Source organism: Cygnus atratus, chromosome 3 (assembly GCF_013377495.2).
Source record: "Cygnus atratus isolate AKBS03 ecotype Queensland, Australia chromosome 3, CAtr_DNAZoo_HiC_assembly, whole genome shotgun sequence".
In the NCBI taxonomy this organism is placed as follows: domain Eukaryota; kingdom Metazoa; phylum Chordata; class Aves; order Anseriformes; family Anatidae; genus Cygnus; species Cygnus atratus.
The window spans coordinates 26,728,915-26,756,436 of record NC_066364.1 but is presented as its reverse complement, the minus strand read 5'-3'; the positions used below and the strand labels follow the sequence as shown (position 1 = coordinate 26,756,436).

The window sequence follows — 27,522 nt, the reverse complement described above, 5'->3', positions numbered from 1 at the left end:
TCATATATCTTAGTATCTTCCCTCCTTAGACAGCAGGTGTTTTTAATGAGCAGTTCATAACAATATCCAAATTCTTTGCTGTTGTAATCTTCAAATTCAATCTAAAATGCAGCAATAAAAGCAAATTGTTCAAATGATTGGCTTTAGTATTGCTTTGTTTTCAGTACTGAATCTCCCGTAGTCTCTATATGCTGTGCAGTTATATAGCTATTACGCTTTTCTGCACTAGCTGTCAGCCTTCTCTGATGCAGATGCGTCCTCTATCACACATATCAGAAAAATTTTACACTATGACACATCACCAATTTTGATTTTACTGCAAAATTTGGGAGAAGCAGCATTAGACCGTTCTGCTCTCTCTCCCATTCTCTTACTTCTGTAGTTTCTAATCTGTAATTATTAGGTGTTCAATTTTGTCTTCTCCAAGTTTGTCTGCATCATTTTGGAAGAACATTCATACTTCCTTTTCAGTCACACTGCACTAGCTATAGCATTTCTGTTACCCATGTACTTGTAAAAAGGTATTTATCTTGTTGTGTGTGGTGGGGCATCAGTCACATACTTTGAAGGAGAGATAGGAACCGACTCTTAGCAGCTTGCTCCCTCTTTACCCTTTGGTTAAAAACAAAACAAACTAAGAGATAGTAATATTTCATTTTATTTGATAGAAAGTTGCTTCAAAAATATGATTAACTATATACATCCTTATATGCTGTACATACAGGTACATATACAAAATATACATAATAGCAAACATCCTCCTGTTACATTTTATGGATGATAGTTAATAACGTGAGATAGAACTTACATCATATTGTCATACCTGCTTTCATCTTAATCCTATCTACAAGGAACTGATGGACATGAGAGATGAAAAAGGCTAGCAGATCTCTTCAGTCATACCCCATCCCATCCAGAAGTCTTCTCTACAGTGCATTTGATTAGTGCATTATTCTAATAAAGGTAGTTTGCAGCACTTCCCTTCAGAAGTATTCAGCTGCAAAACTTGTCTTCAGATTTTTTTTTACTGGCATTTACCCTATTTCTAATTCTAGAAATCCTCCTCAAATCAAGTTGTTTTTTTTTTCCCTCCATCTTGATTCATTAGTTGCTTGTTTGCCAAGTACGAAATAGATTTAACTGTTAGTACTCTCTGTTCTGGGAGAAATATCCTCAAGCGTGAAAGCTATAATCCGAATGTTCTCTCCTTCCCATGCTAACAGGACACTGTAAAACTGGAATCAGTCAACAAGGAGGAAAAAAGTACCACTCCTCCTCCACAGGCAATTACAGGGTGCATGACTTCCAGTTGTGCCCCTGGAACAAGTGGTGTCAGAGAGCTCAAGAGAAATTGCCCAGCTGCTGGGGGATTTCTGGTACCAACCCCACGAGGAATGCTCTGCCCAACCACCCACTGTCTAACCAAACCGCAGCATACCAAAATCTAAACAGAGGGAGCAGGAGCTGGCACCTCTGTCCCTTACTAGTTGCTTCCAAGAGATAATCCTCCATCCCTTGACTGGAGGGATCTGTCACCCTTAACCTCAGGACCTGATGTTCAGGGAAGAGAGCGACAGCTGCCAAACCAGAGTAGCAGCAAAAGGTCTGGGAGAGAAGCCATGGCCTCCACAGGCTATCCTGGAGGACTCTTCCCTGAGCTAAGAAGGAACGTGCCTTTTTTCATCGTCTTTCCACCTTCCGGAGGTTAAAAAGGAGCTGCTTCTTTCTTGCAGACATCTTGGGAGGCACAGTTTCACTGCCCTGAAAACATTTTCTTCTTTTTAAGTTAACAGCATCCTTAAATACCTATTGTACTACTACTTCTCTGTTCACGTGGCCCTGTGTTTTCCAACCCTGTGCTGGTCGTAGTTTTCATTCATTAGGTTTTTTTTTCTGCTGTTTTTATATCTCTGTAGCTCTTTTGTATTAGTATGCAATAGCTTTCTCTAACGGGTAAAGCAGTTTGCCATCAGCTGTCAAGGTGAAAGCAAGGGAATTAAGGTTCCTCTTATAAATTCTTTTGGTGTTACTTTAAATAATATAGTGTTTTTCTAACTAAGGGGAACTCTTCTTGTATTCTTTGGATCAAGTTTATATTTTCTGACATACAGTATAACATGCATATATTTAGTAATATCTTAAAGACAAAGATATTAATATGCCTTCATTTTTTTCTATGCTGTGGGATTTTCACTCATTTGAGAAAAAGGTTCCCAGGCTTCTATTCTTCTTGCAGTACCTCTGTTCACTGTTGCTAGGCCCCATAAATATTATTTCATTTTAATTTTGTACTACTCCTTCGTCTCCATCGAAGAACTGGTACGAAGCACATCCTGTTACTCCTTATCTGAATTCCTGAGGTCCTGTCTGCAACCCTGGTTGGCAGAGGGCGCTGGTGAGCTGCTGGAGAGATGAGACTCCACCTTAGAAGAAGAGGATTTGGAACACTCCTGCTGACCTTGTGTGCTGGGAGGTGGTGGAGTCAGACGGCTGTGGCTTTGCTGAATTTGTGCAGTAGCAGCTGGTGAATCATCATCCTGCTGGTCTTGGGTGCGGGGAGGAACAGCTGAAGGGATGATGCCCTGAGGAGCAGCTGTTGAACCACTGTTGAGACAGTTTACAACTAAGCTTGCGATGTTAACATTGAACGTGCAATGACTACTGACTGTTCTTAGTTTCTGAGCAGCAGAGTATAAACTCTGCTTAGTTAGTTAACCAGTTAGCTTCATTTACACATTCCCTTTTTCCTTGTTTCACCTCAGCCTAATGAATCTGAAACGATGATTTGTCTGTCTCGGATTTTAATCCTAATTCCTTCTCTTGAATCATACCTGTGTTCCGGGGAAAGGTAGAAGAGGTGAAGCCACAACAGAGATCGTAACTGCCGCATCACCAGGTTTCGATAGTTTATAATCGATTTGTTATTAACTTAAAGTTAAAAAAGTTTGTTAAATTAAAAAAGTTGTTACTAAGGTCCTGCACAACAGGATTTTTTTCTTGAGGTGAACCAAAGGTGGAACTGTGACATTGTGAAGCACTTTTAAATTTTCCTAATTTTCTTGCAGAGGAAACCTGTGTCATCTGAGTTAAAGGAAACGCCACCATTACCTTGGGGATGATTACTTACAGTGTTTAAATGCTTTTACAGTGAGGAAATTCTGAACACGTATGAAACTAATCTATTATAAATGCATTCTAATAAAAGTCCATTCAAGAGAGACTGTGCAAACAATATTCACATTGGTTTCAGTGGATGTTGGGCTGAATTTTACAGAAGCACGTATCAATGACAGACAAAGACATTTCTATTTTAAGATACTACGTTTAAGCTGAAAGGTCTTCAGGCAGTATGGAACAGCAACCCAGAACTGTATTTGTGCTAGCTCAAGATCCTCCTGCCAGGACTACAGGAATACTGTGCCTGTGCAGCATGAGACTCAGGAATTAGCAAAAGTCATGGATTCATCTGATGAGGAAAAAGATTGTATATATAATATATTTAACATTCAATATTATCAGAGAAGACCAAGGCTGTCTTTCTATGCTGTTATTTTTACCACCCGTGTCAAGGACAGGGAAAAGTACTACAGTGAATCAATGCACACTGTATGTTACAAATGCAGAGGGCCTTTGTTTTGTAAGGTCTAGAAGAAAAACATTAACACACTAAACTTATTCTAGCCAGGCTGGTGCATTTGTTTATTGTTTCCAGATAAGAAAACCTGTGTGTGTAGATTCTTCCTATAGATACGATCCGAGTATTTCTCAAGTAGTAATTCATAGACCATAGTAGTAATTCCAAAAAAAAAGACCATAGTAGTAATTCAAGTCCATGGAGTACTTCCAGGTGGCTTAGAGAGGAATTCTAATAGTGAAGCACTGCTACTTATCAAACGATGGTGTTTGTAACAGTCAAATATCTTGTGTTTTGTTATGCAGTGTATTACAGTACAGTATATATTTGAAACAGATGTTATAACTAAACTAGGAAAAAGTAATATATTACTTTGGCATGGAAAGTCTAAGAAAGAACAAATCTGTTCTCCCTGATGTCTCACTGATTTTCTTCTCTTTTTCTGTTCTTCCCAGCATTCCCAGAAGAACTCTCTACACTCTGTTGTATATATACACACCATACATACACATACACACATGGAATTATATATACACAATATAACATATACAGGATATTCTTCTCTGTAGAGGCTTAAGATGTGCACCATCATATTTCAGTATGAAGTTTTTAAACTAGTGAATATATGCTTAAGGGGCTGGAGCATCTCTAGTACAAGGAGAGACTGAGAGAGCTGGGATTGCTCAGCCTAGATGGACAGGATCACCCTGAGCTCTCTCTGTATCTGATGGGAGGGTGTAAAGAAGATGGAGCCTCTTCTCAGTGGTGCCCAGTGACAGAACAAGAGGCAACAGCCACAAACTGAATCAGAGGAGGTTCTGTCTGAACAGTTTTTCACTGTGAGGGGTGACTGAGCACTGGCAGAGGTTGCCCAGAGTGGTGGTGGAGCACCTTGGGCATATATTCAAAGCCCAACTGCAGACAGCTCCTAACAACCTGTCCTAGGCAACCCTGCATTGAGGAGCAGCGGTTTGACTGAAAAAATCTCCAGAGGTCCCTTCGAACTCCAATTATTTTATGTATGTTTCATATACATGGAAACAGTACTATGCTAATAGCTGACCTCCCTGACAGTGAAGGATAAATTGAGCAGTTTTAGACTAGTCTTGTTTGCAAGGTGAAGCATGCCCATAACAAGAGAGACGTTATTTAATAATTCCTTACCCCAATAATTTAGACTCTTCTGTTGGTAAAAGAATGCTAATCTAGCTCTCCTACAGTAGTTTTATCAGTATGAAGTAAAGAGGTATGACTTTCTTTATCTTTACTTGTGGGTTAATTGAGGCACAACAGCTGACAAGAAAATGGAATTACCTGGTCTCTGGAGAGACTACAGAAAATAGTAAAAAAAGTAGATAATGTCAAATCTGAAACGGACATACTGATCATAGTAAACCCACACATTTACTTCTGTCTTCTCCTCCCGTAACTTACTAGCCCTGTGCTTCTTTGCACAGAATGAAAAACTTTTTTTTGTGCTGTAATGCCAAGCTGCACTGCTTCTTTATCACGTACTCTTTGTACAAGGCTATGAAAATACTTACTTATTTGGCAATGCATACGTGAACATGCATCTTCATAATTTTAAGAATGCTTTCAGTTTTTGTTATTACCAGGTAGCATATAGAATTCCACATTGCAGGCTACAACTTTTGTATATATATTTTAAGACTTACCAAAAGCCATGCTTCTGAAAAGCACCTGAGTTAAGATCTTTGCCTAAAATTGGCTTCTTGGTGCAATTGTTCAGTTTTTGTCCCATCATTCGCCTAATTAAAGCATCATCTGTGTTTGGAAACAACTGTTTTGTGATGCCTGCAAAACAAAGAGATGACATATATGAGGCCTCCACATCAGGGAGACCACAGAGGCATGATCTAAAATGCACTCATCGCATCTTTGAAATTTCCAGCTACTTCTGCTTCAGCTCATTACTTTTCTGTCTTTACTCACTACTTCATTAATTTTGTCAGCCCTTGCTTTTTTCTCTGCCTTCTGTATGTTATGCCTGTTCTTGGCATACTCAAAGAGAACTCCAGGAGAGACTCCTGCAGTAAGTGTGTTTATCTTCTCCGTTGTTCTGTTTTTGATCAGAGAAACCTGTTCATATCCATGTGAGTTCTCATGCTTCTGAATCTTACAGGCTTTGTTCATTAATTTTGCATTTGCAGATAACGTCTCCTTCCCCTAAAATTTCCCTTCTGTTTTTCCTCTAGCTGCATGGTTAAATTTTTTGAATGCAATGTTAACAGGATTTAACATCAGGAATGAAATTTCTGCTCTCCTCCATTACCCTCGCTTCCCTTGATTTTTTTTCCTTTCATTTAGTTTTGAAGTTTTACGGTTTCCATCTTCTTTAACTAATCTCATCAGCTAAGTCTTTTTCTACAGTCCTAGAATTCCCAGACATTCCTTGTTTTTCTTCTTCTCCCCTATAATGTTGACACTTTCCTGTTTGAATTCAGGAGGGTTCTCATTAGGGGAATTTGTTAGGGGAACCTAACAAATTTCTTTGACTTCTCTATTAAGCTCCCCTTTTTCACTGAACTCTCTTGCAGCATGCTGTATTCAATGGTCTGACTATATTCTCTGTTTCTCTCCTCAGTTTTGCTTAGACCCTTCCCCAGAATCCACCTTTAGAAAAGTCACTAGTAGATCTTCTCATCCCAATAAATCTTTTTCATTCTTCTCATACTACGTTCTGAAATTGTCTCATCTTAACTCCTCAATATTTTCACCATCTTACACACTCTTTCTTTTTTTTATTTTGCCTTTGGGACTTTTTCTCTGGGTAGGTTCTTACGAAAAAGAGGTTTACACAACTGTAACATCAATACCCTATTGATAACTTGATATTGATAACCCTACTGATAGCTGGTTAACTTCAACAAAACTAGATGAAGGTTCATGAACTAAAACCAAGTTGGGAAGGAAACAGAGAACTGGGGTAGTCCAAGGGAATTACCACGGGGGAGAGATTCTGGTACAGGAGTTTGAGCTATGTTGTTAAGGTATTAAGCTACGGGTGTGAATCCAATAAAAGTCAGGCTTCGTGTGTTCACAAACCAGTTTTCTTTAAGGCTGCTACTTACATTTGAGACGATTCTTTCCTATTCACCAAACATCTTCTGCCTTAAACCTCAGCATAAAACAAATTTTGTTTGCTTCTTTCATCACTGTTCCTGTCTCCTATACTTAGTGTCTCATTTTGCCCCAAGCACTATTTAAAATGTCAAAATTTATAACGTTCGATAACTTCAGAATATAGCAAACATTGTTTTAAATTTGATCCAAGTGTGTCCTCTCTGCCTTCCCTCCTTATGTTATCACCATGCTCCACGTTTGATCACTGCAGATTAGCTCTTCAAAATCTAAAAAGTTATATTACTGTTCCTGAATGGTCACTTAAAACACAAAACTCACACAACAGAAATACTAGAACTTAGTATTTCACTGTCAGGATTTGTAACCGATGGGTTAAAAAACAAACATGGAGACGAAGAAGAAAATATAAAACAGAACACAACCTGAGTAGACCAGCTGTTAAGTATTAGTGCCCCTCCCTCAGAGAAAGCCCTCTGTCAAATCAGTGCCATATTGAGTAATGTTAATAAGTTATCACCTATGATTTCCTGAACTTCATTCTGATTCATAGCTGGTTTCGCTGCTTTATCCTTTGAAGAGGAGGATTTTGCACCTGTCAGGCTGTGCGTAGCCATGTACTCATGTGTGTAAAGTGCTTGCATCAAGTCATTTATAAACTTTTGAGGTTTGCTCTTGTTACAAAGTGCAATCTGCCACTTTTCGATCTTGAACTGGAAAACAAAATTGGTCATAGACATAACTTTTGCAGTTCACTAGAAATATTATATAGTATTATCTCTGAAATATTTTTAAAGTGTATTTTCTTTCTTTCACACAATTTCAGAAGCAATCCCTGCAGCTGTGCACTTGAGATCAATTTTTAAACTTGCATACCATTCATTGTTTGGAACTGTACACACATATTGATTTTTATTTATTTTTCAGAAGGCAGCGTGGAGCAGGCTAAGGACCCCTATTCACACTAGCAAACACTTCACCAAGCAGTCCTTATTACTCACTAGTAGAGACAGGCCATTTTCAGACATACCTAAATCCTGCTTGCACTCCACGCAGGCTGGATGTGGTCCAGTTCTGTCCTGGAATTTGTATAGCCTCAGGAGCACGGCAATATGCCTAAACTAATATTTCTGCCTCTGAGCAGACATGCCCTAAGAACCGTGACATCTGGTCCTAGGCTTTGAGAGTGATTTCTGCACACTACAGTTCTACATCCAAAGTATTTGAACTCTTCTAATGTGCAATTTTGAGTCACCCCTACCAAGGTAACGCTTGGTTGCTTAGAAAGACTGGTCTTTATATTTCTTTGGTTAGGTCAGATTTTGTGTATTGCAATATCTAGTCAAAGCATCATATCTTGATAATTCTTAATAGAATACTTCGGTTTTCTGAGACCCCAATAACTATTCTTTTGACTGGGTCTTTATATTTTTCCTGTACAGCCTCTGGCCTCGGATTTCTCAGTTATGCTCTGTTATAATTATGGAGAACAAGGGAACATCTTCATTCAGAAACTATGTATATATGTATTTCTGCTTAACTGCTGGCCAGCTTCGGGAACAAGAACAGAAACATATGATTCTCCATTTGCTTATTAACAGTTTAAACAGATTGCTAGCATTTTTCTTAGATTACCTCTGAAATACTACTGTTCCCTTTTGGAATCCAAAACATTAGTGTGGAAGTTACCCCAGGATCTCAGTATTTAACTCATGAATCCACATATGTGCAAAGCCACTGAAATCAGTTTGAGAGTGTACCAGCATGCTGAATTAAGCCTAATGTTTCTCTTGGAAAGAGCCTTCTGTACAAAAGGAACTCATTAGTTATGTCATCACCTGGATCATGATAAAATGACTGTTACTGATGCTTATTTTTGTTATACTGTAACAGTAAAGTTTGTACTATATTGAGACTTATTTTTTATGCCTGAAATTATTTTTTAACTGACCTGTTTTTCAGTCTGTTGTTCCTCATCTTCTCCATTCAAAGTTATTGGTGAGCTGGAGTTACTATGCATAGCTGCATATGTATCTGCTAGAGAGCTGTTAGACGCTTTCCAAACAGCATGTGAATGAAGACTAGATGTAGATGTTGTCACTCCCCCTTTGAGCAGTGCTTCAGCCATTCCTACCAGTTCCTCAAAATGGGTGACTGCCTGTGGCAACACTGAAATCAAATGGAAAGTGATGGGTAAAATAGTAATTAAAGCTTTCAGCCCCCACCCATGAATATCTGGCCTCTGCTTTTAGAATATGATTGACCTGTTCTCTGCAAGGCTGAGAGGAATCATTAGTTTATTTCCATCAGGGCACTAAGCTTGATATTTTTTTTCCCTTTTTGTTTACAATCTCTACAAGTCTGTAAAGCTACTGAATATAGGCTACAAAACGTTATACCTAATATTTGCTTGCTTGTTTCAAAGGAGTCGTGTAGACATTTTTCCCTCTTATATTCTATAGAAAATAGATTTTAAGTAGCCCTTTCTCTGAATAATATTTATTTTTAAATAGAAACTTTTATTTAGTTAATTAAGAAGAATCAATTCAGCAAAGCAAAAAGGATGCAAGGGATAAAGAATCAGCAAGATACAGAATCACTGTAATTATTATTAAGAATTATTTTAAGATTGTAAAAGACTAACATAACTGTTTAAGATGCAAAGGAAATGGTATAAATATGAAAGGAAAGTTGTCAGATGTTGATAAAATACTTAATATTCAGAAAAGTGGAGAGGAATGATTCAAGTCAAGGTGAATAACATGCAACAGAGTCAGGTGGGCAATGAAACTGATAAGCACTTAGAAAATTGTATGACAAATAAAAAAAGAAGAGAGATATTAGGCAGTCTAAGGATGCTATAATTCAGTGACACGGGAAGCAGAAAGCCCGCTTTAAACTTTATTCACCCACTAACGGTTTGAAACTTCAGAGTCTGTCTTTGCTGTCCTAGAGTAAGGGACAGGAACAAGTAATAGGTGCTTCAGATATGATCACCAAGTGATTAAGGGTTCATTTATAAAAAGACAAAATGGCTCAACTCTGGGAGTTAGGACACAATTTTTTGTACCTAGAATGAACTCAGAGGAATTACCAATGTAATTTGAAATGATATCATTCCAGAATAAAGAAAATCTCAGGAGACCAATAAAAATTCCTTAATAAATGATAGTTGGAGTGGTCAGTGGAGTATTTGAGCTTAGATGATGGCTATACATGGCACACAGAAAGGTCCTCTTGGCAACAACTGACAGGAGTTACATTTTTCCATTTCTAACTCTATAATTGCATGGCCTCCACACAGGGCAGTTTTTTCTAAGTGCTGCTGGAATTGAATGTTGCTACGTATCAAAGACTGTGGTGATAATGGTAGGCCTTGATCATGTCAGGAGCTTGAGCATCCATAATTCCCACCCAAATAGCCTCCTATAAATCAAGCTTTTCATGACCTTCAGGCTTTCCTCTTCATCAAAAAATTTCCCCTGACTTTACCTTGAAGCATTACCAGGGACTGCCTCAGGCGGCAGTTTTCTCTCATGGTGTCTGTCAGCTTCCTCTTGAGACTTTTTATTTTGGCACACAGTTCTACCTTGGATAGTTGAAATAAAGGCTCTTCATCATCACTGCTACTTTCACTGTACAGAAAGTTGCTTCCTGAATATGGTTCTCTCTGAAAGAAACAGAACGTGCTATCTACAGCAACAACAACAAAAATAAAGCATTAAACCTACCATTAAAATATCTACCTAAAACAGAATATTCCATTTGTACTCAGAATGTATAAACAGACTTGGTGCATTGTAATCATAACTGTTACTGAACATAGATATTACCATTCCTATTAAAATTCAAAATGAAATGTCAAAGCAATACATAACTGTTATGTACTTCTATGTTCTCTATTCACCAATTTTCTAACATGGTTTTAGAACCATTAACTTTACTAAAACATTTCCGTTTGCTTTTGCTTAATAGATTAAAACTGCTGAAGATGAGATGTTTACCTGTTTGTTAATTAAAGATGTTTCAAGTTGACTGAGGATGTTGGCAGGGGCAGATGCCTGAAATGATTTCTTTCTTTTTATATGCTTCATCATCTTCTCCTGTAAACAAGAGTGTAATAAATAGCATCTTTGCATTTGTATGGAGACTTTCATTGTAGTATCTCAAGGCATACTATAAACTTCTATTCACTCTGCATGTAACATTGACAGTATTTACGGAAAAATAAATCCCAACAAAAAGTTAATAATATGTGCTTTCTTTTCCCATATTTTGTCACTGTAGATCTCAGGACAATGCAAAACCTGGTCCCTACTTTTCTTACGTCAGACATCCATCCCCTGGGAGAAAATGCAGCACCCGGAGACTTGAATAAAACTTTTCTTGTTGAAAAGCAAAAAAGAAAATCTATTGGCCTGATTAATCTGACAGGTTATCATGCTGAGGTATCACATGAAGACTGCCTTTATTCCTACCATTACTATTGGCATTTAGTGCATTATACTATTGGCATTTAGTGCATTATACTATGAAGAATCAATATTTACCGTCTATTTCATTACATGACGAGCATACCAATTTCAGGCACACAAAGGCAGAAACTCACCTGTTCTTTATCCAGGTCACTATCTTCACTTTCTGAGAATATCATTTCTATTCTCTTCCTCTTGCCTTTTCCAACGACTTGTATTTTTGTAATTTCATCTGCTTGTAATATCTTTTGCATCATTTCCACCAACTCTTGGGGGTCATCTGAAGCAAAGTTAAAAAAAGGCCAAAGCACAGAAAATAATGTAGCAATACTTTACAACTAGGTTAAAATCTCCTATCACTCAAATAGCACTTACCACTCATGTACACAACTTTTACTAGGTGCTTTTCTGTCTTTCTTTCTCCCACAGGCCAGTTTACTAGCACGTGCTCATTTCGTTTCAGAAGTCTTTCCAGTTCACTGTCATCACTGGGAAGATCCTGAATCCACGAAGTCTCTCCAATTTGGAGCGAGTTGTCATTTACAAAATCAAACAGTGTGAATTTTTTCATTGTTAAATGGTTTTCTTGTCACACAGACACAACCTGCAGGACATCATAGGAAAAACAGCTGTTACTGTGTCATCCCACAGGAGTGTTAGAAGAATACGTTAAAAAGCCTCCCCAAACCCACTTATTCCTGGATTTTGATACTTATCTTGTATGAAAATATCTTGGATAAGGAAGTGAAAGCTAGCCAAGCGGCATGTTTTATCTTCCCTGAAAGATGGGAGATGGTCTGCTCAATACATTAACATAAGTAAAATAATTATCTCCCAAAAAATGCAGAGAAAACATCTTTTACTCACGGAACAATTATTTCCATAATACTACCATGTCTAATCCATCTCCTGCCCATGATCTCTATTACCACATTTGCCCCCACAAGTTTTCAGAGCCAGTGAACCCTTAGCCTCAGACTAAGAGATACAGGTATGATAAAAACTTCACCCAGAATGAGGGAAAGCACTCACTCTATGTGCTATTAAAAGAGATGCGTGACTTCCAGGACTGTATTAATCATCCTGCGGGCACTGAGATCTACAATTGCGGCCCCATAAAAAACAGCCCAGAACAACCCAGGACAACTGACTGGATGAGGGATGACACATTCTGGCAGTGGAAAACTTGATGTACAGAAGAAATGACAGGCTGAGGACTGGAAGTGAGCTGGGCTGCTTCATGAAGAGTAACAGCAACAAAGAAAACCCAGACCCAAATACACAGATAAAGCCTTTGCTTATGTGAAACAATATTGTAAAGCAGCAAAGGACCACTTTAAGACTTTTTAAAGCAATGAAATTGTACACAGGGAGAAGGAAACAAGTAATACTGTATGTTTTATTTTTCTAATTAAGCTGATATGCTTTACACAGAAGTGTGAAACTTAATATACGTTATTAAACGCTACTGAACATGTAATCAGTTCGTATAAGTGCTTCCATTATACTCGGAGAAGATATTTGCTACTTGAAAATTCTTAAAATGGATAAAACCAATAAATAGAAAAACGGATTTTGTCAAGCCTTGGCCTTCTTTCCAACAAACATATTATTTGGCCTGTCAGTTCATAGGGGTGAACTAATTTTATAGAGCATCAAACTCATGAATTCCCAGATGTGACAGTGGGATTTGTGATTTACTTGGCCTCAATCAGTCGGAAGCAAATCTAGTGCCTCATGCAGAGGCTGTCAAAAAGGTAACTCGGAGCTAGGAGAGGAGAATTACATGGGGCTGTTATGTCAAAGTGAGAAAATCTGGCTGCAGTGCTGAAGGAAGCAATGTCAATTCATCTGTAGAAGCCCAGCTTACCACTATTCACCATGTCTGTGCTAAGCCTCCAAAAAGCTGGCTTTTCACAGAGGTGAACTTGTTAATTTGCACAAGACAACTGTGCTCGTCAGCATGTTTACTGATACAATGAGGTAAGCAGCATAAGAAATTGCCACTAAAAAGGAGAATATTAAATCTTGCTTTTCTGCAGAATGTGTTGAGTACGATTGTGGTAGGATTGTTAAGTACTGAACTGCTAAAAAAGGAGACTGTTTGCAGGAATTCACATTAATTTTCTTTAAAGAAAAAATCCATCCCATGTAAATACTGGAGGGGAGACAGCCTGAATATCTATGCTTAGCATGAATCACTGGAGGCCTAATTCTGCCACTTATCCATGCTGGGTGGATCCTCGCCCCACAGAAAGGAATCATTCAAATGAATAAATGCACAGACGCAGCAGGAGCCAAAGGAAGAGAAGTTCCAGCACTGACTTCAATAGGTAAGATCCAAAACGAAATGGCATGTTTGTTCAAACAACAATATTCCGGATTTAAAACAACCCATATATGCAATCACATTGAACATCAGTATTTTTCCTTCTGTCTCAAACTGCTTATCCAGCATGAAGATGTTGACTTCTAGAATCACAGGGCAGACTCAGCTGATAGACTTTTACCCCTGATCAACCTGGCACAACAATCCCCATTACCCAGCTCTTCAATTTTCAAATGAAACACTTTGAGCTTTCCTGTTTGGCCCTTGACAGTCCTGAGCTACTTCACTGCTCTCCTAGAAGCCCACATAATACTAACAGAGTTGTAACAAAGTTAGTGCTGCCAATGTGCTAAGATTAACAGCTGATGTTAATCTGCTAACCTGTATTTTTTAACATTTCCCTGCTGTCCTTCAACAGGCTGTGTCTGTATGGTGTCCCTCATTTTGTACTCAGCCCAACACCCTCTGTTGTTTGTGGTCTGTGTATGTGCTGGTTACCAAGTCAGTCAGATAAGCACCAAACACACAAGGGATTCAGAGCATGGAAGACCAGTGATGATTCCCCCAAAGCCCTGGAGCTATTCACACACACACTGACTACTGAGCACGTTGGTAGGAAGTCTAACAGTTTTCAGGAGGTATTGGACTTATGTATGTTATACAGCTTAGGGTCAATGGATATGTCCACTTCCGGATGTTCAGAGCCCACAACAGCAGCATGGGGTGGCTGGTAGACACCGTGAGGCACATGGCCAGTAAAATCCCTGTCAGTCTTTACACCAGACAAGCTATCCAAGGTGGGGGAAAAGAAAGAGGTATGCATGGCCCTCAAGCATCTGGATCCATGAACAGAGCTCCAGGGCATGATGGCAAGACAAACAGGAAGAGCTGACAAATCCAGCCCACTAGTCAAAGCTAGGGAGAAGTTTTACCACGGTCATTGCAGGACTCAGAGCTCAGCGGTTTGTCTACATGATCTATAAAGCTCTTCTGAGCTGTCAAGATTCTTGCCTGTGGTGGGAGGGTGTACTAGTAAACAGCTAAACTGATTTCACTAGAAGTCTTAACAGCTGCCAAGTTAAAATATAAGCTACATACGATGCTGAGAGAAACTAGGAATGGATTTCACAGAGTCATGGGAAGAGGGATGGGACTGATCCATCCCTGTAGCTCCTGAAAGGAGTCAGAAAACTTCCCAGCACCTTTATGAGGCTTCTGCTCAGACCTGTTGTTCTTGCTGCATTTGGAGAGGCTACAGTAGGAGAGCAGATGTGGGGAGCAACAGGCTGGCCAGGCCTTCTCTCCTCTGCTGCGGCCCTGCTGGGCATCAGCTCAACTGCTTACCTGACACATAAAATAACAAAGCTACTATATTGCCAAATAGAAGGAGCAGAGAACAATAGTTGGTTGTTAGTATTTTTCTGTGATGAAGCCATGGCTTCAGCTGCCTCAATATACATTGATCAAACTATGTCTTCTCCCAGAATTTATTGTGACAACTCATGGGCCCTAGGGATAATATCTAACAGTCTGCTGGCATCATCTCCAGCCTGTGATTAAAGGGAATGGAAAGGTAGAACAAATGTCTCTAATGAAGGAAAGGAACAGTAAAATACATCACTTACTGGAGAAGTCCGGCAGTGTTTTCTCACCCTGTCCTCTCATTGGAGTCAATGTGAACCTTCCCTGGGTAAGGACTGCTGCAGATGCCTCCCTCTAAAACACGTTCTTTGCCAAAACAGACCAAAAGCAATATATACTGTATCGCCACGGAAAAAAAATCAAAAAAATCTGTGGAGTGGGATTAATCTTACTGAACTTTTACTACCTTGAAAATGAGAGGTTGTCTAGCCATGCTTGGCTCTCTTCTGTCACTGCAGAAAGAGAGGTGATTCATCTCGCCCTAAGACACATCTCAGAGAGCAGATGACTTACTGTCTGTGGGAGCCCATTCCTCTCCGCTGACCATTCAGTGACCATGCTATGTCTCCTTACAGAAGCTGGTTGGGTCCAACCCCTCCTATATTAGCTTTTTCTACTTTTGAAGCTGCAGGATAGATTCTGGTAGAACTCCTGATATATGGAGCTACGAGGATGAAGAATGAAGTCTGCTGAAGTGTATCTGGTTCTCTCTTAAATCCTTCTTACACAGTTCTACAAGTCATCGAGTAAGATTTGACACTGAGCGCTTTGTTCAGCGGTTTAATTGGAAGATACATAATCGTTCACAGACAATTGTTCACCCAGTGCACTGCGCTGCTAACCACAGAGATAGAATTACATGACCTTTGAAAGCCACTTATGTTTAAGTTGCCTAATTCTGCTGTATTCTCCAGTTGAAAACGCCAGCTACTTATCTGAGAAGTACTGAAATACCAACTTCTGATTTATCACTGTTCTAAGACGTAAATCTGACTTCACTTTTTCTAAAACCAAGTAATTTGTAGAAGGAAAAAGAAAAAGGAAGAAGCCATTTAATTTTAGAGCTCTGCAGATGAAACATTAATTGGACTTAATTTTTACAAACATGTTAATATCTCACATTCGGCACAGATGCTACAAATTTGCACACAGGATATTATTGCTAAGCAACCCAAAAAGCCAGAACAACAACAAAAATACCCACAAGAGTCATTTAAAGACATATCTCACCCTTTGACTGACATAGTCTGTTCCATTCAGTTTGAGAGTTGGCAGATGGCATGCTGAGATCATTATTTCTCTTTCCTTTCAGTAAATGCAGTGTAAAGTATTACAAATTTACACCATGAGATTGTAGGCCTACTCAATGGCTCTGATTCTGCTGTAGCTTAAAATAAAAGCTTTGCCACTAATTTTAGCAAAACAAGGAACTGTACCACAACTGTGCAAACACGGTTCCATAATAAAGTTCTGACATTTTATATTGTCTACCCTCTAAGTTCACCCTTTAACAATCCCAGTTTTTCTTAGGGAATAAAAAAAAAAGAACAGCACAACTCTTTACTGGACTAGAAAATCATCCATCATGCAAAATTATTTATTTTACTTCAGCACGATTAGTAGCAGTATTAAATTTGGTTTGAGTTACTTTGATTACTTCATTTCATGCTGAACTTGCTAGGACATTAAACACAATGCTGGTGCAAAACTCTTGGGTTACACTAACGTGTCAGAATTCCTGGTTCTCCGTTACAAATTTATGATGGAAAATATTACCTTATTTAAATACGTTATATGCCCTTTTGGAGGTTCTGGTCTTATTCCCCTGAAACCAATGGAAGATTTCAGTAGAATCAGACAGCGTCAGAAAAATGCAGAAGTGTTTTTATTGCTCAAAATATTTCAACTGTGGTATCTTGGTCATTTCAGGGGAAAGTATGACTTAAAAGCACAAATACAGAGTACAGATCATAGAATCATCAGAATCATAGAACATCCCGAGTTGGAAGGGACCCATAAGGATCATCGAGTCCAACTCCTGGCACCACACACGTCTACTTTTCTTGTCATCAATATTACTCTGTTCCAAATTGAGCTAGAAATCTTGGGGAGCATCTATAGGAACACTGCCGTAGCTTTCAAGTTTGTAAGTGTACGGAAATGACCCCACTTGTCTTCCACTAACAGGAAGGATAAAACTACATGATTCTTAGTACTAACAGCTCACTTCCTGCCTATAGATCATTACCCTTGTAAAACAAGCCAAGGAATAACCTCAGATACTTTTCTAAGAAGTGATGGTATTCATAGTTCAGCAACATCTTCTGGCCTTATTTACATAGCTTGTCTAATTGACTTCAAAGCCGCATCAGCACTTGCAATCCACACAGTTACATGCAGAATTTGGCCCATATCTTGTCCCAGATGCTAAAATCCACGGGTTTGGCCCACAGAATTCATGAAGCAATTATTATTTTTCACAGTAGTGTCCTTCATGCTGTGAGCTTTAGCAACCTAGAAGTTCTATAAAATAATATCAATGCCCAAATATGCCAAAGATCTTCACAGGACTGTGGCTTAAATTACAAGTTTGTAGAAATTGATTGGAAATGCTCTAATTTCCACACCAAATCATGTACTTTTGTTGTGTAATACTGAGTGACAGTAAAGGAAGAATAATAAATTCAGTGAACAGATATATTTAATATCTCTAGGAATACCTAACTTTAGTTCTAACTAATAATTTCCTCAGCTAACACTGAAACATGGTGTTGATTTTATTAAATTTCAAGATAGCAACCTGAGATCATTATTGGGCTTTTAGGACAGGATTCAGTTGCTGACGTGTGTAGTTACGGGTGCACTGGGTATCTAAGTTTTCATTGTAATCTGTGGATATTTAGGGATCAATTTGGCTGCCTAAACATAGGTGTCTAGTGCCAGTGTCATGTGCTGTTCTGCTTGGCCTTCAGCAGCTACTCCAGCTGTGCAAATCTCCCATAGGTCTCTCATCACAACTGCCATCCCTTTGTAGATGCCTCAGCGCAGAGCACCTCCATCAGTCAGAAGAGTCAAGACCCTAGCGAATACAATCAAAGCCATATGGACGGCAATTCAGCTCATTTCAGATGCTCTAAGGCCCAAGTCAGTTGCCTAAAAATAAATGTATGGTGCTAAGGGATCACAAATTGTTATGCCTGTCCTCTGAATGCCCCTTCTTATCGGCACATTCCTCACATAGGGCCAGGCTCATGAGGATGGTTACTAACTCCAGGTATCTCAAATGGCATTAAATGTAAAAATTTAGGGAAAAGAATTATGCTCTGGGATTCACTGATTGAGCCAAGTTTAAACAGGAGCTCAGATACCTCACATGCCTGTAGCTGCTTCTTGAACTGAATCTCCCCATCCATGAAAGATCCACATAAAGACAGCAAGATGCCAAATAAGATGCAGGAAGTTGCCTTAATTCTCCATCATGGATTAGTATCTTTTATTAGACAGCTGACAGATGGAAAACTAATACCCACTTTCACTTGCTTGTTCACAAACACCACGCACAACAAAATGTACTCATATACAGACCAACCAAAAATAGTCTATTTATTGAACTGGAGGAGATACCTAAGCTACTGGAATTTGAGTAGTCGCGTGAAAGCTCTCTCCATGCAAGTTAATATATCCAAACTCTTAGATGTAGTAATTAGTCTGGGAGGAGAAACAAATCAGCACGGATCTATAGAGTTCAACAGCTGGCCTTTCTCGTTGTGATTTGGCTTGGGTAATTCAACACAATGCATCTTAACAGCTCCCAAATGATGAAGGTTAAAGAGGAGCAATGCATTTACTTATTTTGTCTAAATACATTTACAGGAAGCCGATGTCATCAGGGGAAGTCTGACCACACGCAGATCTGTGCTGAGGTGCAAAAATTGTGCACTTGCTCCGTGTAACAACCAAGCAGGCAAATACTATTTTCTTAATGTATTCTTAAGAGATGTGTAAAAGGCTGAAAAAAATATCAGAAGTACTTTTCATATGCAACTAATGCAGTTTCAAATTGGATTTGTTCAAAGAAACCCACTGGTAATCCAGTGTGAGAGTTTGTAAGAGGAGGCATCTCACTTTTTTGGTGGCATAAGCTATCTTGTATCTTTTGATAAACCGTGCTGCCCCAAAGCATTACTATCAATGGCATTCTCCCTTCAACTATAAGGGCACAGAAGTGAAAAAACATCTAGAAATTCCAAGCCTGATCTTGGGTCAGTATTTAATAATCCAGTGGCATCTTAACTATCTCTACTCATACATCTTTATTGGCTGTCATAGGCGATTGATGATAGATTAGAAGTCACGCCTGATAATACTCAAAATAGTTGCTGTTTTACTCCAAAGCTCTTACTCACTCCCTCTGGTTTTGCTACGTACTGGTAGGAGGGAATGAACTTGATAATCTCCTGTTAAAAAAATAAATCCTTATTGCTATTAAAGGTCATGAGCTAGAACAAGAGACATATATGTTGTCCTCTTACTCCAGGGAATATTGCTGCAACCAAGATTAGTTCTGAATGCACTTAGGAGAATTTATGGGGAGGTATTTTCCCTGCGAGGATAAAAACCTCAGACCTTCTTATACCTATTTTTTCCCCTCCTGTAAAATTAAACGTCGTTTTGGCATTCCCAGTTCAACCTACCTTTAGAAATTAAGGCAACAGCTGAAAGACCAATACTGTATATTGGTCTGAAGAAATCCTTAAGCAACTTCCAATTATATACATAATACTAATGAAGTGCAATTCCCTCTGGGATGCAAGGCCATATTCAGATTGACAACTGCTACATTAGACACTGCCAAAAATGAACAGAGAACAAATTTTAACCAAGGACAAAGGGGCAAACCACTGCTGTAATAAAAAAAGAAAAGCCATAGGAGCTTTAGCAGTATATTTCCATCTAGGCTCAAGATCAGCTTGTCTGTCTGCAAAGTCAATTTATGCCCAGAGAATTCCTGCCAGCATTTTTCCAGCAATGCTCTATGCTGTGAGTTCACAACTGCATGGCTCCTACACCACGTGATTTACATTCAGTCCAATAAACAGAGGGAATCAAAATATTGTGTGAGCTAATGAACCTACAAAAGAAGAACAATTATCTCAGCATATATAAAGGAGAAAGGTATTTGGTTTTCCATCGTCACCTGAAACACCTAAAACTGCAAAATTTTCCAGTCATGTCTGGGGTCTAATCTGCAGCACTTGAATCAAACAGCTTGGTCTTGTGTGGACCATATAACCTTTGCAGTTTAGTTTCTCTTTTCAAAGGATTTGAAGCAATAATACGTATTTACCTAACTTTCGAGGATATTGCAAGAATTAACTGATGTGCCATCCAAATATATGAAGCACTGCATGGAGCAAACAATTTAACCTGTTTGGCAGAACAAATATTTGCAATACCCTTGATGACCTTAGAACATATCATTTCATGTAACAGATTTTTGAAACCTGATGCTTAAATCAAGCTAGAGATTGTTGATGAACAATGTATTTTATAAGATTTAATCACCCACCAGAAACTCCCACAACATATTCTCAAACATCATACTAAAACTGACAGACAGCACACTAAGGACAGTATGTGACCCGAGAACTACAATATTGAGAGGAAATGTCAATTACGTCTTTGAATTAAGTTGCTAACACCCAGACACTACAGTACTTTCTTTATTTACTTAGGTTGCTTCTAGGTTCCTGCTTGATTAGGAAAAAACTAAATATTTTGTTAAGAAGTATTACATGATTACAGAATCCTTCTAACCAGTTAAGTAGTCATTTAAGCAGAATATTTTACTTAATTATAATTAAGTAGTAGAAACACAGTCTTTAAAGCACATCTACATACCGGTGAAAGGAAACGATCTCACTCTTTCACTTACTTACTCAGATAAAATTTTTACTTTTTTGCTACTCTTCCAAAATTGTATCTTGTATAAACTCCTATTCTTAGGTCCATACCACCAGATCTAACATGCGACTTTCCTTTGGCTCACTGATACAGGGAGTCTTGTAATTGTAAAATGAGGTCCACACAGCCTGAACCTGCAGGAGCAGAGAGGTGCCTTCTCAGAGTTGTTGAGTGCCCTTGAACTCCACAGCTCACATTGCAGGAGGTCAGATCTTTGTTGATGTGGGTTCTCCATTCAAAATGCTCTGATATTTTCTTTTTCATTTTTTTTTCTCCTTTCAGCCTAACCCATTGTACTCAGCTATGATTTTTAGTTTCTTTCTAAGAGCTGCTGAACCTTATGTAAATTATTGAGGAATATGTACTAGTCCATAGATTGCATTGCAATTCTGCATACCGGGCAAGGGTGGGAGAAGAAAATATCCCTGCCTTCAGCCTTAGCAAGACTGCTAAGTCAGAAGAGGCTATCATGAGTGAGAGAATATTTTAGGTCAACACTGACTTGTTTTCCTGCAGGAAGGCTGCTGTTGCTGCATCACGTTCCCTGTTCAACTTTTCCATTATACTGGAGAACTTTGATGTACAGGTTGTTGCTCCCCTGCTTTACACAACTTTGTAAAATAAGGTAAGAAGCTGCACTGAGGAGCAACTGCAACCTGAGGAACATCCTCCTGTACTGCCCTGTCCCCTTTCACTGCAAATGTTTGTGGGTCACCTCTTTGTGGAGCCTCTGCTGCCCAAGCACGTATCGCTGCTTCCTCCCTCAGTGCTGCTCATATGAAAGGTTTCTTCCAAGCTGCCTGCTGCAAACTGCAGCTGTGCTCGTGACTTTGTGGCTGCTCAGCTGCTCCATGAGCCCTATCAAAACAGGCGTCCACAGGATGCTACCTCCCATCTTCTCGCATCTCTGCAAAAGATTTCAGGGTCAAAGTTTGTAAGACCCCTTCAGACTCTCAACAACTCAGATCTCTTTTCTGACCTGCCTTTCCTCACCACATATTCTTGACACAGATAGTCTTAAATATTTGGTTACCTTCTTTCACTTCCTCTTCTCCGAAATAGCTTCCTATTCACCTCCGGGATTCTCCTTCTGAGGTCAAATCTCAGCTGAGAGCTGATGGCTTTCTATTCACCTTTTCTCTTCATTCCTTTTCTCTTCTCTGTTTCTCATTCTTAAGATTTATAAAAAGTTCCCTGAAAAACATTCTATAAAGAAGCTTATATTAAAAAAAACACCGTACATATAAAACTTACTGTAATTTCTCTTTATTACTATTTGGAATAAGCTAGCTGCATACTGTTTGCTTATTTTTAACATGAAATCACTTAATCTACTTAAACTGTATTCACCATTGAAGTAACATTTTAACCACACTGCCCATACCCACAGCATTTATAAAAAAAAGAGTAGCAATGAGCATAAAGAAAACCATAGCAGCAGTTTCATATGCAAGAGATTGTTGACTCAGAAGCCTAGAGCAGTGGCTCTCTGAAAAAATCACACGTCAGCATTTCTTGTACTAAACTGTATTCTCTTCAGAATCTGAAAAAAATTAAGCTGTTGTCAAGTAATTTATCATAGCCTTTTGGCAAAATTTTATCCTCCGGACACCAGTGCGCCTTAAGTCTCAGAAAGGAAAAGCTGTAAACCTTAAACAAGCAGGGTGACTAATTAGAGATCTGTCATTAGTCTAAACGTTGTTCTTGGATAACTGCATAGAAAACGTGAATTCTGCAGAAAATTCCCCGAGTTCTCTGCAGTTTACTATGCAGCCACCTCTATGCTATGTTTCCTGGAATACCCCCTTACGAAATAATATAATTCGGTGCAGAGCGAAAGGTGCTGAAAAGTTTCTTGTCCCTGCAATAGACTGCAGTGAAACACTGCAGCAAGGCTCCGTGTTGCTGGGAAGATCACTCTGATTCACTTCATGTTACAGCGAGGTGACACGAAGCGGTTTAATAATCTCCAGGTAATCTGCATTAAAACCATTTTACTGCAGTGTACTGCGGTATTAGGAGATTTCAGTATCGCATCACATGACAAAACACAACCTCACAGCATTTGTCAGCTCCTGGGTAGTGAAGGAAAGCTTTAAATCAAAAGCTGCCATATAGCAACTTCCCATGCTACCAAGTCAGATGACAGACTGTTTCGTCTCAATATGTCGATATATGCTATAAAATGGGACAAGATTCCTGGAATAAAACATTGCAGACCTAAAAACAAGGCTGTTTTGTTTCTTTCTTAAAGTAGCCACCAGAGCTGGTATCAAGGGAATCTGCCCCCCAAAAAGTCTTTCCCTGACATTAAGGGTAACGAGTCAGTGATATTCCTTCAGCGATAAGTGAAATTTAGCAATACACAGATCATTCATTTCCCATTCTTATTTAAGCTACCACAGATGCGCATCCCTCTCTCCCTGTCCTTCCTGCTTGCGTATTTCGCAATTTAAATTCTGATATATGCTTCCATACATGTTTTATGGATGTCCTATAAAGCAGAAACATCCCAATGTTATCCCATATGCTTCCATGTATGTTTTACAGCCATCCTATAAAGCAGAAACATCCCAATGTCATTCCAATGTTTACACAGAGATTTTTATTATTTCTGTCGAGCTTCAGATCCGTTCCTCCCGCGCTCCCATCCAAGAGGCACGAAAGGTGCATGGATTTTGCCACAAATCAATCCTAACTTTTTTTTATTATTATTATTATTTGCACCGTCGTAGTGCAGAACATTCCCCGGAGACGCTTTCAGCGTGTAAAAATTTTATTTTTTTTCATTTTTTTTTCAGGGAGCAGCGCGACGAGGGGGACCCCGTCTTCTTCCGAAAGCCGACGGGGGCAAGGGGGGACGACTCGGGGGGTTCCCCCGGGGAAGGAGGGGGGTTAGGGGGACACCGAGGGGCCTGCTGCCGAAACCCCAGCCCCAAGCAGAGGGATATCCAGAGACCCCAGCGCCTCACCAGGGGGCACCTCGCAGCCAGCCCGCGGGGAAACCCGGCACAGGCAGCCCTCAGCACGCCATCACCTGTTCGTGGCGGCTCCTTCCCCTCACGGAGGAGGGCCGGGGGCTCCCCTCTCCCCACCGAGGGCCGGGCTGAAGCCGGGGCGAAGCCGAGGTGAAACCAAGCTGGTGTGAAGCCGCCCCCCCCCCCCCCCCGGTACCTCGCCGCGGCCATTTTCCGCCTCCCTCTGCAGCGGCTCCAGCGCGTGATGTCAGCGGCCGGCCCCGGCCCCGAGTCCCAGCCGCGCCGGCGGGGCTGCGAAGTGCCCCCTTCCTCCTCCTCCTCCTCCCTCCCTGCAGGCACCCTCCTCCTCCTCCTCTTCCTCCTCCTCCTGCTGCTGCCGGCTGCCATGCGGCGCTGCGCGGCGGGGGCCGTCCGCCCCGCCCCGCCGGTACCCGCGGGCGCCCATCCCGCCGCGCCCGCTGCGCGGAGCCGCGCAGGGGGAACCCCGCCGCAACGGTCGGCTGCTGAGTCACGGCCCGAATTTCGGGCCCCTCCTCCTCCTCCTCGTCCTCCTCCTCCATCTCCTCCTCCTCATCCTCCTCCTCCTCCTCCCGCCCGGCTGCCGGCGGCGATGCCCGCTCCGCTGCCGGAGGGAGACGCTGCCCGGCCCCCCGCGGCTCGCCGCAGCGCCTCGCTCGCACAGGGGCAGCCGCACGCCTGAGCCATGATCGCCGCCGCTTTCCTGGTGCTGCTGAGACCCTACAGCATCCAGTGCGCCCTCTTCTTGCTCCTGCTCCTGCTGGGGACCATCGCTACCATTGTGTTCTTCTGCTGCTGGCACCGCCGGCTGCAAAAGGGGAGGCACCCCATCAAATCCGTCTTCTCGGGGCGCTCCAGGAGCCGAGGTGAGGGGCCGGGGAGGGGGGCTGACAGGGGGGCCCCGGCTGCCGGGAGGGGAGCGAGGGGGCCGGGAACCCCCCCCGGTGTCTCCACTACAGCGCAACTTTGTGCTCAACTTCGTGCCGGGGAATTAAATATGAATAAAACCCCGGGGGGAGCCCGAGCCCGGCGGCGCGGCGGCGGCGGCGTAGCCCGGGGCCAGCCCGAGGTGCAGCCGGGTGCAGCCCCCTCTTTCTGCTTCCCTTCCAGATGCTGTCATGAGAACCCATCACTTTCGCTCTGAGGTAATTTATTTAGCACGCAATTTCAAGGTCAGAAGTTGTTCTTTTTACCCGAGTACTTACCGTTATCGTCGTGTGTTCTGTGTTATTTTTAAACCGCGTAGCACGCTTTTCGTTTTGCACGAGCGACACAATGCCCTCATCTTTTGGTTTTTATTTCATGTCTGCGTCTCAAATAAAACGCTCCACGCCACCAAACGCGAGCTCTTCACTTGCACCATCCCGGCCGGCCTGCTGATCCGTGCTATTTCCAAAGCAATCGGCCACTTCCAGAGGAGCTACGCTCGCTCTACGTGCCAGACCTACCTCCGCCCAAAAAGCACCCCCCAGCCCCTTTCCTCACCTCACCGCAAAGAACCCAAAAAGCATCCCCGAGCCTCGTTCCTGACCACATTGCAAGGATGTGCAGAGCTGGTACCTTGTGCAGCTGCAGAGCTCGCGTTTGCTTTGCCCTCAGCCCTCACCTGCGTGTCTCTGTCAGGAAGGAAAGTTGCCCGCCTCACTCGAGTGCTGCTGCGGGAGATCCTGGAGGGATCCAGAGCCCCAGATCACTTGGCAGACACCTCATTGCACAACTCTGGCCTCAGAGGTCAGGGGAGTCAAAGGTCTTGCATACCAGAGGTAGAAGAGCAACACAAAACCCAGCCACCTCCTAAGTGGTTCTGAATGAGGAGCGTAATTGCTGGGAAAACATGGAAAATAATATTTGTCTTAGCCCCTACTCTGCTTCCATGCTGCTCTGTAGAGCTCCTGCCTAGATATTTCTCCTGCCTGGCTTCCTGCTATTCATTTAAGGCATGTCTTCATGCTGCTGACTGCAATCCTGGAAGCATTTAGAGAGTTTTGCACTAAAATGATCTTTTGTTTTAAATTATTTGCATTTTTCCTTACCCAGTTGTGGGTGAGAAAATTACCTGATTATGAGTAATGTTTTCAAAACCGTGCATGTGGTACTTTTTTGTGATGTAGTTTCTATTGGAAATCGGTTGGAACTCCTAACTGTTTCGAAATATGTACGCGTTATTGCAGCAAGATGATGCAGGGAGCGTAGTCATTGGAGAGGCCTCATGTCTTTAAACCCTGAGAAGTCTGTTTCTGTTGATTTTATGACTGAACGATTAGTGCTGCAGTAAAGCAAGCTAACAAACATGACCTTCCAGAAGTCAAGAAATTTCTTCATGGTTCAGTACTTCCAATATGAAGTACATGGCTTCCATGTAAGATTATTTTGCCATTGAGCCTGGACAGAGATTAAGGTTGATGCGTTGCTCTGTTTTGAGATATGTGCGGTCCTGAATGCTGACTCTTAAAAGGGAAGTTTGCAAAGTGACTAATTCATTTTTAGTAATCCAGTGTGCGGTTACTTGTCTATCACGCAATAAAAAGCAGACGCATTCAAAATATTTCCTAGATATTTCCATTTACTGAACCATACTAGACCATACAGACCAAAAAGAACTATTGGATTCCTTCATAATTTTCTACATTATCTTTAAACAGAGTAGCGCCACTGCTAATGGTCTAAGCTGCCCGTTTAAGTAAGTGGTGGAGCTGTTTTCCCAATCATTATCTGATCATAAGCTTTTTATTCTTAAGAGAAAACGATGACTCATTTGACATCATTAAATTTTCATTTTCCAGTTGTTTTTTTTCAAGTAAAACCTTATTTTAATGAATCTGATTGAATTGATTAATAACAAATTACAGGCATGCTCTCATGAAAATATTGGCAACATTATTTGAAACAGAATTTGACATTCTCGTTCTATATCAGCACAAAATATTATGCGCTTCCAACTCCAATAGGATGTTAATGAAAGCAAAGCACGATACATGAAAATGTGGGCTTTGCCTAGGTTTTTTATTTTTCCTCCAAAAATAAACATAGCATCCCAACTCCAAATTTTATAGCACAAGGTCCAGCTGCTAGCTTCCACTACGCTTAGCTGTTTGTCAGGTGCAATTATAAATGGTGTTCCTTGATGATGATAAAAGGTGATGAAAAAGAGTTTGGTGGTAAATAGCAGTGGGTTGGCATTCATCTCCTGAGAGCTGTGTTCAAATACGACTTGCATCGCACATGAACGTGCAGGTGGTCTAGTGGCACTGCACAGAGAATTATAATTGCGCTGTCTACAGAGCGGTTGGCAATTCCTGCATGATTGGCTGCAAGCCAGGAAAGCCTTATATTTGGAAAAATAGATGTGTAGCAAATTTATGTTCAAGTTCCTTGCCAGAGCCATAGCTGTTGTGGTGCATGCCTACATTGTCTTTGTCTGTCTACAGCAGAGAACTATATTTAATCACGTTAGTCCTGAACCCCACATAAAAAAAAATAAAAATAGTAAAAAGACCATGGAAGAGTAAATACTATATTTGAAAATGCATGTATGAGCCTTATCAGATATCCTGTTTTGAGTTTTATATGCCACTGGGCATTTAATCCACCATTACTTTG

The 27,522-nt window shown here is 40.8% G+C and overlaps 2 protein-coding genes across 20 annotated transcripts in view; one reads left to right on the top strand and one right to left on the bottom strand.

Moving 5' to 3' along the window:
- Nucleotides 1-26,405, bottom strand: BEND6 (BEN domain containing 6). 7 transcript variants are annotated; one of them, XM_035543015.2, is made up of 12 exons: nucleotides 24,101-24,265; nucleotides 21,960-22,132; nucleotides 21,642-21,833; nucleotides 19,657-19,810; nucleotides 11,587-11,815; nucleotides 11,346-11,491; nucleotides 10,741-10,839; nucleotides 10,229-10,406; nucleotides 8,688-8,905; nucleotides 7,257-7,449; nucleotides 5,311-5,449; nucleotides 1-2,604 (listed from the first exon to the last, which is right to left on the bottom strand). In XM_035543015.2, the coding sequence occupies exons 5-12, from the start codon at nucleotides 11,780-11,782 to the stop codon at nucleotides 2,337-2,339; spliced, it is 1,437 nt and encodes a 478-aa protein (XP_035398908.1). In that variant the 5' UTR covers nucleotides 11,783-11,815; nucleotides 19,657-19,810; nucleotides 21,642-21,833; nucleotides 21,960-22,132; nucleotides 24,101-24,265; the 3' UTR covers nucleotides 1-2,336. The 7 variants fall into 7 exon arrangements, with proteins under 7 accessions (XP_035398908.1, XP_035398907.1, XP_035398905.1 ...); XM_035543014.2 differs by lacking the exons at nucleotides 19,657-19,810; nucleotides 24,101-24,265 and adding an exon at nucleotides 25,529-26,405; XM_035543012.2 differs by lacking the exon at nucleotides 19,657-19,810.
- Nucleotides 24,318-27,522, top strand: part of DST (dystonin) — a 301,653-nt gene continuing 298,448 nt past the window's right edge. For 6 of the 13 annotated variants that reach the window (XM_035543008.1, XM_035542998.2, XM_035542994.2 and 3 more), the window contains exons 1-2: nucleotides 24,359-24,788; nucleotides 25,033-25,094. In XM_035543008.1, coding sequence (XP_035398901.1) covers nucleotides 24,608-24,788; nucleotides 25,033-25,094 — 243 coding nt within the window. In that variant the 5' untranslated portion in view covers nucleotides 24,359-24,607. Of the gene's footprint in view, nucleotides 24,789-25,032; nucleotides 25,095-27,522 lie in introns of all 13 variants that reach the window. The other 7 variants (XM_050709733.1, XM_035543004.2, XM_035542995.2 and 4 more) reach the window with 6 other exon arrangements.

Excerpts from the sequence above, each read along its gene's own strand:
- BEND6 (XM_035543014.2), bottom strand. The coding sequence starts at position 11,782 with ATGAAAAAATTCACACTGTTTGATTTTGTAAATGACAACTCGCTCCAA. Across the intron at positions 10,840-11,345 it reads GTGACCTGGATAAAGAACAG|GAGAAGATGATGAAGCATAT; the intron begins GTGAGTTTCTGC and ends TCTTGTTTACAG. Across the intron at positions 10,407-10,740 it reads CATCTTTAATTAACAAACAG|AGAGAACCATATTCAGGAAG; the intron begins GTAAACATCTCA and ends TGTTTCTTTCAG.